This window comes from Pleurodeles waltl, chromosome 4_2, assembly GCF_031143425.1.
Source record: "Pleurodeles waltl isolate 20211129_DDA chromosome 4_2, aPleWal1.hap1.20221129, whole genome shotgun sequence".
Classification (NCBI taxonomy): domain Eukaryota; kingdom Metazoa; phylum Chordata; class Amphibia; order Caudata; family Salamandridae; genus Pleurodeles; species Pleurodeles waltl.
Genome location: NC_090443.1, coordinates 109097283 through 109109509, shown reverse-complemented (window position 1 = coordinate 109109509; position 12227 = coordinate 109097283). Strand labels below are relative to the sequence as shown.

General features: G+C 46.2%; 1 protein-coding gene across 4 annotated transcripts in view; it reads right to left on the bottom strand.

The window, feature by feature from the left end:
• The window catches only part of LIMA1 (LIM domain and actin binding 1), a 183512-nt gene that overhangs the window by 160278 nt on the left and 11007 nt on the right, over positions 1–12227 (bottom strand). For all 4 annotated transcript variants that reach the window (XM_069230875.1, XM_069230877.1, XM_069230876.1 and 1 more), the window contains exon 2: positions 10967–11102. In XM_069230875.1, coding sequence (XP_069086976.1) covers positions 10967–11082 — 116 coding nt within the window. In that variant the 5' untranslated portion in view covers positions 11083–11102. The remainder of the gene's footprint in view (positions 1–10966; positions 11103–12227) is intronic.

Below are 12227 nucleotides of genomic sequence, written 5' to 3'. Positions count from 1 at the left end.
CAAATCTGTGAAATCCTGTTTCAGAGCAGCAAACATTGCCCCCGCTCCCAGGAAGGAGCAAGAGCTGCGGTTTCCCTCATCACCATACCTTCTCCTCCTCCTCGCGACACATGGTCACGTAGGACAGACCTTAGGTACGTGTCTCGAGCTTGACTGGAAGAACAGATGTTTAAATGGGTGAGGGTCCTCCTAAACTCTAAGTTTCAAGAAGCAGCCTTTGTCCTCCCTAACAACCTTCAGAACCTTAGAGCAGAATGCAGCTTTACACATGATTGCAACTCTGGCCGTTTTAGATGTTGCATGGGCCCAGTAATGTATGGGGTATTTGGGGTGGAATATGCGAGGGGTGTTGCAGCATAGGAGGTGTGTTTTCGGTAGGAAGATATCAGGGTCCTGTAGGAGGAGGTAGCGGCACACATGGCGCAGGTTACGGTGTGCATTCAAACCCCGAACATTAAGGTATAGTAGCTTGATGGAGTGAGTGCCAGCCATGATGATTAGGATTAGAGGGGGTGCCTCAGAAAGCAGCTAAGGGTGTCCCATCTAGTTAACCGAAGGGTAGAATCAGCCTTTCCTCTAATACCTCGCTGTTGCGGCACACCAGTATAGAACAAGGGGAAGGACACAATAAGGCAGGTTTCTCTGGAGTGCTAGATAACCGATATAAAGAAGAAAAGAAAGTGTAAACATAACCAATAAGAGGCTAACCGAGCCGAAAAACTCCCTTTAGGTTCAGGAACAGCCAGAAAATCTGTGTGCAAGCCACTCTAGAGGAGTCACTCCCTTAAGGGCTAAATAGAGGGGAGGGAGGGCATAGTGGCAGTCGAAACTCCAAAGAGCCCCAGATCCCCACTGCCAGGATGAGGAGCATTCCCAAAAGGTCGTTAGAAACATTCCAGAGAAGCAGGGTTGTCAAGTCCAGCAAGGGCGGTTGCCATAGGTCTAGTCCCGGGCAATCTGCGGAGGGGACCACTGGTAAAGATGGGAGTTCCACATCAGTGTTATTGAGGCTCAATCCTTGAATCTCACAAATGTCCATTCAGCTGGGCCTGGGATGACACAGTAGGTCGTAGTCCACGAGTCCATGGCAGAATGTAAACAAGCAATTAATTTAGTTTTAAACCGAGGCAAAGGCTGATGGCGGTGGTGGGGGGCACTTCTCACCAGGTTATGCAGGTTTTAGATGAGGTCTTGTTGAGTTTCTCGGGTGACAAGATCTCTAATATGTTTATTGGGTCGCTGAGATTTAACTCTGATCCATCCAGGTTTCAGGGTACCCCTAGGAGGGTGATTCAGATGAGGTCAGGCTGCCCTCGTGAGTCAATTCCTATATTCAAGAGTTGGCTAGCTTTCTTTTGGTAACAAGAGGATCTGCCGCTTGCCCTCCCATGTTAAAATAACGATGGAAGGGCGCCCCCGTTAGTAACAGATGTTGAGGTCCCTCAGTTTGTCGGTGACAGGTTTGAAATCCCTACGCCGCTGGAGGGTAGTCGGGGCAAGATCCTGGAAGAGTTGCATGGTGAGACCCCAGAAGACCAGGTCCGCCTTGGTCCTTGCTGTTTGTAGCATAGCTTCTTTTTCAGTGAAGAAGTGCACCTGTGTGCGATGCAGAGGCTACTCGATGGGCTCTATCAAGTGCCGGAGAAGCATTGTTGTCTTCTTGGGTTGCATGCAAAAGGTCGGCATGCAAGATGATGTATGTACCTCCTGCTTCTGTTTTTTAAATTCTCCAACTTCAGTTGCAGCTCAATCTGTTGCTCTTCCAGGGTCACCATCCTGCGTCACAAAGCTTCATGAACCTCAAATCGAGTGTCAGCTGTATGTTGCATGTCGTCCACTCACACCCCCACCGAGGGCTCAGTGACCTCTCACTTGGGTTCATGGATGCAAGACTTAATGTCCGATTTGAGAGAGCCAATTTCAGTTCTTATCTCCTGCAAAAATCTATCCATGTAGGCTTCTGTGATGGGCACTTAAAGAGCAAAGTCTGACAAGGCCTCAGCGGAAGCATCAGAGGGGTGCATTGTTGGGGGGGGAAGAGGGGGGAATGTTTTCAGCCAGAGAGGTGACTGGAAGGTCTATGGACCAGCCACCAGGTTTTACTTCACAAATTTACAGCGTGGCATGGCAAGGCAGTGAGGGTGGGGGAGGGGGGGGCTTCAATGATTGTGGGGACAGGGGAGGTTGAAAAGAGGGATAGTAAAAGGCTGGAGCAAGAGAGTCGAGAAAGCTGCACCTGGCGCCCCAATCCTGCACACAGAGCGAAACTGTCAGGAGGTTCTCTCAAGGGGTGTCAGAGTCTAGGAGCAAAGACTTGTAGACCCTAGGGTGCGGTAGGGGAACACAGTTTGTTGGTTTCTCTCCAGTGTAACACAAATCAACCAACAGCAGGCATCATCGAGCAGGCGGCAAAGGGAGGGTCAAACTAGTGGACAGTGGGTCCAAACCAGAGAAATGACCCACGGGTGCAGCTAAGTGTTATGAGACTGCAGAGCAGTGGTTGGAAGATTGCTGGCCGAGGGTGAGAGCCGGTAGGGTTTATTGGGGGGCCACCCTCTAGCTAGTCACCTCTTATATCTCAAGTCTTGCAAGTGCATTGTAGGGCACAGAATAAGAAAATGTAGCTCACTGGGATGGGAAGTTCCTCTGTCCGTCTCTGCACCAAACGCAAGGCGCTCTAAATTTTCAGGCAGCTTGGCCCCCAGATGATTGCCAGATAGGGGACAGGAACGAAGGGAGGAAGCAGGCCGTCAAAGCTCCCCCGGGGAGTCACTATAGCAGATGGCAAGGCGGTGCACTGGCTGGGTCATTGAGCTGCGGTTGAGGTACCCTGCCAGGCGATGGCTCCTCCCCACATAAACGCTGTCCGTTGTGTGCCTTAAGGTCCTCGTCTCTCATGGGGCTATCAAAACCTGTGGGAGGCGAAAAGTGTGGACAAGCCCACAGCGGCGATTCTGGGCCTCTGGTGTGTAGCTTAGCCTTAATGCCCCCATCCCAAGCAATGGGTGCACAGAGCACAAGGGCTGAAGAAGGCAGCTCTGATCCAGAGGTTTCCGGCCGAGGCGTGTCGGCGCCGCAGAGAGGTCAGTCGGGTGAAATCCAGTTCACCCCCACTTGGTGCATTAGGGTATAGGGGACCTGCTTCTGCTGTCAAAGCCAGTTTCCCCCTGTCCCAGTGCTGATAATAGGCTGGAGCGGGGATCCGGAGAAGCGGAGAGATCTCATTCCATTGCGTGAGAAGCCATGCCCCCATGCTAGCCGTCTTTTAAAAGGTAAAACAATGATACATTATGGAAAATTACATTCCATAATGGTCTTCTTGTATAAAGGAAGAGACCACATGAGATGCTGTACAATGTAGGTAAAAGGAGCAACATGCAAGCAAGCATCCTTTTAGCACTGTCCGGAGAGTTACAGTATCCTCAAGTAAAGTTCAAATAAAAGGAGGCGAAGCAAATAAATTAAAGGGGAACTATAAAAGGAACACATGTAACCAAAACAACTGACTGAACTGGTCTGTGCCAGTCTGCCAGACATGATTTCTGACCACATGGGTTAAGAGCCTTTGTGCTGTCTGTGGTCAGAAACAAAGCGTGTCCTGGGTGGAGGTGCTTCACACCTCCCCCCGCAGAAACTGTATCACCTGGCGGAGAGCCTCAAAGGCTCAAGCCTCTGGTTACAGTGCCCCAGGGCACTCCAGCTAATGAAGTTGCCCCCCCCTGGCCAAAGCCCCACTTTTGGAGGGAAGTCCAGTGGGAAAACAGGGAGGAGTGACCACCCCAGCCAGGACCATCCCTAAGGTGCCCAGAGCCTAGGTGACCCAACCCCCCAACCCCCCTACAGAATCCTCCATCTTGGTTTGGAGGACAGGGACCAATTAGGTTAGGTTTGTTCCCCCCTTCTCAAAGGGAGTGGGCACAGGAAGGGTGTAGCCACCCTCAGGGACCGTAGCCATTGACTACTGCCCTCTGACCCCTTAAACGCTGCTAAATCTAAGATTTAAGGGCCTCCCTGAACCCAGCTCACCAGATTCCTGTGACCTAACAAGAAAGAAGAAGGACTGCTAAGCTGAAACCCCAGCAGAGAAGAAGGAAGACGACAACTGACTTGCCTCAGCCCTACCGACCTGTCTCCTGCTTCAAAGAACCTGCACAAGAACAGCGACCCATCTAACTGGGGAAGCGACCTCTGCCAAGCTCCAGAGGACTGCCCTGCACCCAAAAGGACCAAGAACTCCTGTGGACAGCAGCCCTGTCCAAGAAGAAACAACAACTAAGGACTTCAGCCTCACTCTGAATGCGCGAGTCCTGATCACTCTGCACCCAAAGCCCACGACCTGTGTCCAGGTGGTTCAACCAGCTAGAGAGGATCCTCAGGAGATTCGGAGCAAGTGCCCACCCTGGGTTGACCTCTCCACAACACCTGCAGATTAAATCCTAAGGACCCCTGACCGCGAAAGGTCCGGACATAGGTATATCAGATGCCATATAGACCACTGAACCTGTAGCCCTCAGGCCTTGGGGAATCCAACCTCCAGTGCTGCAACGTTCAGAAGGCGACCCCCCTCCCTGTCCAGCCTGTGGTTTACCTGAGACAACCTCCTGGACCTCACCTGCACCCTCTGAGCGACCCTGGGGCTCCCTCATAGAGAATCATTGGAAACCTGACGCCTTGTTTGCACACTGCACCCGGCCCGCCCCAGCACCGCTGAGGGTGTATGTTTGGTGCTTATTTATGGCTCCCCCCAGTGCTCCTCTAAACCCCCCAGGTCTGCCCTCTGAAGACGCAGGTACTTACCCGCCTGCAGATCTGAATCCAAGTGCCCCCAGCCTCCATAGAAGCCCACGTTAATTTTGCCTCATCTTTGACTTCAGCACCCGGCCGGCCCCATGGTGCTGGGTGTTTGGGGTTAAGTTGAACCCCAACCTCTGCACTTCCTAACCACCGAAGACTGGAACTGTAAGTGTTGTACTTACCTGCAAACTGATCTAACTTTTCTTCCCCCCAGGAACTGTTTCTGGAAAAACTGCTTGTCAACTTTTAAAACAGATAATTGCCAATATTTCAAAAACTGTATAACTTAACGATTTCAAACAAAGTGCAATTGATATACGTGTGAAATACGAAACTATTGAAGTACTTACCTGCAACTTGAATCTTGTGGTTCTAAAAATAAAGACAAGATATTTTTGCTATATAAAAACCTTTGGTCTGGACTCTGGAGTTTATTAATTGAGTGTGCGTTTCTCCTATTGTCTGTGTGTGCACACAAATGCTTTACACTACCCTCTGATAAGCCTAACTGCTCGACCATGCTACCACAAAAGAAAGAGAGCATTAGTAGTATCTACTTTAGCCTCTGTTAAGCCTATGGAAAACCCCTAGACCCTGTGCACACTATATCTCATTTTGATATAGTATACGCACAGCCAGCTTCCTACATACATTTTTTAATTATTTTTATTACAAGATGCTGGCAGACAGCTAAACCTACCAGGGCTTCTGAAGAGATCCTAGCAAGAACTATTACTCTGAAAAAGGTCAATCCCTAGGGTATTTTAGAGGTGCTAACCAAAACAAGTCCTTCCTTAAAACGTAATCCTTGACGTTTCATGTAACAAAATACCTACCTGCAGGCTTCAATGCATAGTAGTAACAATCAACACTTAACCTCTTCACTGCCAGGCCGTTTCCCACTCAGATGCCAAGCCTTTTTTTGGCTATTTGGAGCAGTTCGCGCTTAGGCCCTCATAACTTTTTGTCCACGTAAGCTACCCACACCAAATTTGCGTCCTTTTTCCCCCCCAACATCCTAGGGATTCTAGAGGTACCCAGAATTTGTGGGTTCCCCTGAAGGAGACCAGGAAATTAGCCAAAATACAGTGAAAATTTTGTTTTTCTCAAAAAAATGGGAAAAAAGGGCTGCTTGTGTTTTTTTCCCTGAAAATGGCATCAAGAAAGGGTTTGCAGTGCTAAACTCATCAGCTTCCCAGCTTTCAGGAACAGGCAGACTTGAATCAGAAAACCCAATTTTTCAACACAATTGTGGCATTTTACTGGGACATACCCCATGTTTATTATTTGTTTGTGCTTTCAGCCTCCTTCCAGTCAGTGACATAAATGGGTGTGAAACCAATGCTGGATCCCAGACACCTAAACATTTCTAAAACGTAGACAAAATTCTGAAGTCAGCAATGGGTAATTTGTGTAGATCCTACAAGGGTTTCCTACAGAAAATAACAACTGAAATAAAAAATATTGAAATTGAGGTGAAAAAAACAGCCATTTTTCTCCACGTTTTACCTGCAATGTCAGAGTTTTGAAAGCAATACACCGTTACATCTGCTGGACTCTTCTGGTCGCAGGGATATAAGGGCTTGTAGGTTCATTAAGAGCCCTAGGTACCCAGAGCCAATAAACGAGCTGCACCTTGCAATGGGTTTTCATTCTATACCGGGAATACAGCAATTCATTTGCTGAAATATGAAGAGTGAAAAATAGGTATAAAGAAAACCTTTGTATTTCCAAAATGAGCACAAGATAAGGTGTTGAGAAGCAGTGGTTATTTGCACATCTCTGAATTCCGGGGTGCCCATACTAGCATGTGAATTACAGGGCATTTCTCAATTACACATCTTTTTTTCATACTGTCTTACATTTGGAAGGAAATAATTCTGTGTTCCCGCAAGTCTCCCGGTAAAAATGGTAACTCACTTGCGTGGGTAGGCTTGATGCTCGCGACAGGAAACGCAACATCGACGCATCACATTTTTACATTGAAATCTGATGTGTTTTTTGCAAAGTGCCTAGATGTAGATTTTGGCCTCTAGCTCAACCAGCACCTAGGGAAACATAGCAAACCTGCGCATTTTTTTATAACTAGACAACAAGGGGAATCCAAGATGGGGTGACTTGTGGGGCTCTCAATAGGTTTTGTTACCCAGAATCCTTTGCAAACATCAAAATTTGGCTAAATAAAAAAAATAAAAAAATAAAACTTTCTCCTCACATTTCGGTGACAGAAAGTTCTGGAATCTGAGAGGAGCCACACATTTACTTCCATCCAGCGTTCCCCCAAGTCTCTTGATAAAAATGAAACCTCACTTGTGTGGGTAGGCCTAGTGCCCGCGACAGGAAATGCCCCAAAACACAACGTAGACACATCAAATTTTCCCAAAGAAAACAGAGGTGTTTTTTGCAAAGTGCCTACCTGTGGATTTTGGCCACTAGCTCTGGACACATCAAAATAATCAAATACAAAACTACCTGTTTTTTTGGGGGGGAGGGGGGCAACCTGCGTTTTTGGTCCTGGGCTCAGCAGCAATCTAGGGAAACCTACCAAACCCAGACATTTCTGAAAACTAGACATCCGAGGGAGTCCAGGGAGGTGTGACTTGTGTGGATCCCCCAATGATTTCTTACTTAGAATCCTCAGCAAACATCAAATTTAGCTACAAAAAAAAATCTATTTTTTCCCACATTTCTGTGTGAGATCACCGCACCGGGACAAATTTCCTACCACCCAACGTTCCCAGTAAAATGATACCTCAATTGTGTAGGTGGGCCAAGTGCCTGTGACAGGGAAGAGCCAAAAACATGTCGAGATTGAGGGGGGAAACCAAAGCAGGTCCAAAAGGGCAGTTTGAAAAAAAAACATTTTTAGGCTGACAAGTGCAGCAGAATTTTTATCGGTATAGATGGGACAATTTTGGATGGTAGGAAATTTGTGGAATCCTGCAGATTCCGGAAGGTTCAATCACAAAAATGTGGGGAAAATGTGTGATTTTCAGCAAAGTTGCAGGGCATTGTGGGTAAGAAAATGGTGCAGGTGAAGCACACCACCCTGGAATCAACCAGATGTTTAGTTTTCAGATGTGTCTGGGTCTTGTGGATTTTTCTACATGGCAGCGTCCCAAAGTTAAAAGAGTGCAGCCCTCACCATTCCAAGTTGGACGATTTAGAGAGTTACCAAGCTCTCATGGCCCGAATGTAAAACCAAAAAACAAAATAATCAAATGTCTTCTTGCTTGCCGTGGGATAAAATGTTTTATTGTGCGGGGGTGGTAGAGCTGAAAGACTGTTACCCCCTCCAGTTGGGGTGGGGGCATAACCAGGCCCGCACTGGTTGGTAGCCACCACCCCACAATTTTTTTTATTTTTTTTTTCAATTCCATGCCATCTAGTAGACTTTCTGCCCCTCCCCCCCCCCCGGGGTTTGGATCAGAGGTAATTGCCCCATCTGCCCACTGGTGGAACAACTTTCGCCCCATTTATTTGGGGTGGGGGTATGGCCATACCCTCACCCTCTTACGTAAAATAAAAATAAACAAATCTTCCCTGGTCTCTGGTGGGCTTTCTGCCTCCTCAGGGGCAGTTGGGCCTTCCAAAAATAGGCTGAGCTGCCTCCAAGGGGGGCAGATATGGCCAACAGTAATGTGCCCCCATGGGGAGCGACCCTTTCCCAAGGGGCAGCCCCCCCAAACAAAACACATACATACACACACATCAATCCCTAGTGTCTAGTGGTTTTGCCTATAAACAATGTGGCCCCCCTTTTCATAAAAGAAAAAAAGAAAAAAATGATCCCTGGTGTCTAGGGGTTTTCTGCCCCCCCTCCCACCCCCAGGGTGGGGCAGATCAGCCTAATTATATTAGGCCGATGAATGGGGAGGCAGAAATGGCCTAGAAACTATTTGGCCCCCCAGGGAGCGATCCTTGCTGAAGGGGTCGCTCCCTAAACATAAAAGAAAGAAAAAATAAAATTAAAAAAATCCCTGGTGTCTAGCGGGTTTTCTGCCCCCCCCCCCGGGGTCAGATCAGCCTAATTATAGTATGCCGATCTGCCCCCATGGGGGGCAGAAAAGGCCTGAAAATGATTTGCTCCCCTTATGTCCATTGTCAAAACAACAACAAAAGAAATTCCCTGGTGTCTAGTGGGCATTTCTACTGCCCGATCGGGCAGCAGAAATGCTTGCAGACATGAAAGGATTCATGTCTCTGCTGGCCTCTTCCGCAATGAGGTCAGCATGCTTTCGCGTCATCAGACGTCACTGGCGGGGGTGAGAGGGGAAGCGATTCCCTTTCCAGCCCTGACCTGGGGTGGGGTGGCCCTCAGGGGGGCCGGGTGGAGCGCTAGCACTTCCCCAGAGGGCCGGTATATGGACGTAATGGTTACGTCCATGGCGCCACACAGGCGCAGCCATGGACGTAACAATTACGTCCATGGCGCCAAACCGGTTAAAGTCCTATTGATTTTCACAGCTCCTCTTTATAATCAATATGTTAGGCATTCTGTCCTTATCGTAACTTTTCATAATAAAACAGATCAGACTTATGGCAATTGAAATATATTTTCAGGCTTCTAACTTATCATTGCTTTATCATCATACCATACGCATGCTTCCAGTATTGGGTTAAGCTTTGTCACAAATCAACCATCAGACATAGTCAATAAATTATAAAGGATACAAAACATTAGGAAAGCAAAATTCTATCCTTCTAAGCAGACCCCAACAAGGATTCTCAGTGCAAATCTTCTTTATCAATGGTTGTGTTTGGAGGGGGGGGGCAAACCAGCCCCAAAACCCTTGACTACCATGGAAATCTATGAGATTACATGTAACAAAATACATGTCTATAGCCTGAAACACAATGAGATAAACTGTTAATGTTTTACTGATTTAACTTATGTTCTACGCAATAATTAAGTTAGACCAACAGCCTTTGTCATAACATTTTATAATAAGCAAATTAGATAAATGGCATCGGACATAATGTTTTCCAGTTCAATCAGGCCTATAGCCAGGGCCACTGTAATTATGTGATTGTGCAGCTGTGGTGATTTTCCCATAATTACAGATTTGCAGTATCTGCCACCTAATCCATCATCTGCTTCATTATCTACAGATTTTAACAAAAAAATGTTTTTAGCTCAAACAGTTCAAAGGTTACTAAAAATGCAGCAACACGTGTTGCGGTGAGTTGAAAGCCCCTTTGAAAAACTGGACTGGTCACCTTTCTGTTGCTTATTGCTATATTTGGGTGATGGTACTAATGAATGCAACCAATGCCCAGGCAGTGTTGCCAAGTTCAAAAATGACGAAATAATGAATAGGATTACAAAATGTGGTGCATTATACTGTAGAATGTCTTTTCATGCCACATCATTTACTCAACCCTGCTGCATAATTTAGCCTTCGCTTTCTGCGTAATTCCAGAGGCCCTGCCTATAGCTTGTTACCATAACTAACTCATGCCTTCTTACTTTCAGGTTATGCTTTTCTACAACCATCAGGCATATAGTCGTACAATTTGAATGGTATTTATAATTGACTTTAACATGTGCTTTTCACAATAAGAACGTCCTTTTTTGTAACATTTCATCATAAATAGATCAGGCTTATTTATGGTCATCGGCTTGCCACCATAATAACCACCCAGTCCTGCTGTACTGAATATACATTTTGACACAAGTGAAAAAGTGCAATGCACACATACTCTTTGGTGGAAACACACACATTCTGCCCAATCAAATCCTGTACTCAAGAAAACCAACGTGGGTGAAACATAAGCTCCCCTCTCAACAGTACTCTGAAAAGCTTTTTAACAGAATTATTCCAACATGAGCCTAATATTTACAAAATAAATGAAAAATTGATCGGTATCTGGCAACCTTTATTTGCAATGGACCCTTGTTTTAGCAGTCTCATGCGTTCCATGGTGAACTGCAGATTCAGGGGAACAAAATTTCTGCTCAACTATGCTGGTGGGAGATTATGCTGGGGGCATAACATACAACACCGCACCGGTAACTAAGATATTGCCCACAGACATGGCACTGGTTACCTGGAGATGGTTCCTACAAGCACAGTGCTAGCACACCAGTATCAGATATGGTGGCCACGGAAACTCTTCAGCAGAGAGAGAAGGCAAAAGGAGTAAACATGCATTAGGTTCAAACACTTACTTGGAGAAGCGCTCGAGAAGTGAAGATGACTTCTTGTTCACCAAAGAAAGCTCTCTGGCGGTGACTCGTAAAGACTGAGAGCTCCACTGCCCTCTCTTAAATGGTGAAGCCTCCATTGCTGGCACAGATACGCAGCCTATTGAAAAAGCAAAAAGCACTATTAATTACTGCTTAAGGAACTCATAAATACATATAATTTTCGATAGTGAGAGGATTTTACCAACAAAATTGGTGGGTAGTCCACCAATACTCCATATCCAATCCAAATGTAGTTTTGAGTAGCCACAATAAGCTTGCAAACTTCTTTGCAAATAGGATATCTTCCTGCCAAAACACAATGCTCTACTCAACCATAACTCCCAAGTCCCAGAATCATGATTTAGGTATAACTTCACCTAATGCTGGCAACAACTTTCCACTTAGATACTTGATACTGAGAGGTAAGCAGTCAATCACATAAAATCCCTTATTCTGCCCATAAATAAAATGCTAACTGAACAAATGCTTCAGAAGATACAACAAATTAATCTGTACACTCCTCAGGTCTGATCAACCTTCATCTCCGCGGCACAGCATTTTTTTTATTTTTTTTTATTTTTAAGACAAGCGCACATGTGCTTTTACCTCTTGTACGTATTGTGGTATTTTAACCACGCCTATTATTTTCACTTGTTCATGGGCTTGCCTTTCAAAAATCCTTTGTCATCATTGGTAAATGCTTTCCGTTTGTCCATCCTTCAGTAGATTTTTGTTATCGCTTACAGACTGCCCCTGTTACATGGATATTTGCACGACTGCTGATACGTTTGCCTGCGAGTGAACTTCTTTTTGTGTCTCTCTTTCCCCGCTCATGGAGGCCATGGCGCTTTGAATCGGCTTGCTTATGTCAACTGTTTTACTTTTCATTTTCAGTTTAAGTGGCAAGAAAAGTCAAGTTAGGAATTTACAACGCTAATAGCACCAACTCTAAAAAACGCGAGACCCACCGCATTGCAAAGCTTGTTTTATAAGACAGCTAGTGCGTTCAGCTCTGCTGACTGGAGTACACAGGAACTTAGATCGCATTATCAGATAAGCATGCTGTTAAACAGGTAAAGGCATGGTTCAGCCATGGGTACAAAAGGAATCGGAGTTCATGGCCACAGAGGCTCAAGTGCCAAGAGGATGGCTCACTGGTAAACACAAAGGAGGGTGGAGTGGTAAGGATGAGGTAATGTTTAACAGGGCAATGGTGTCAGAAAAGACAACAGTGACGGTGTTA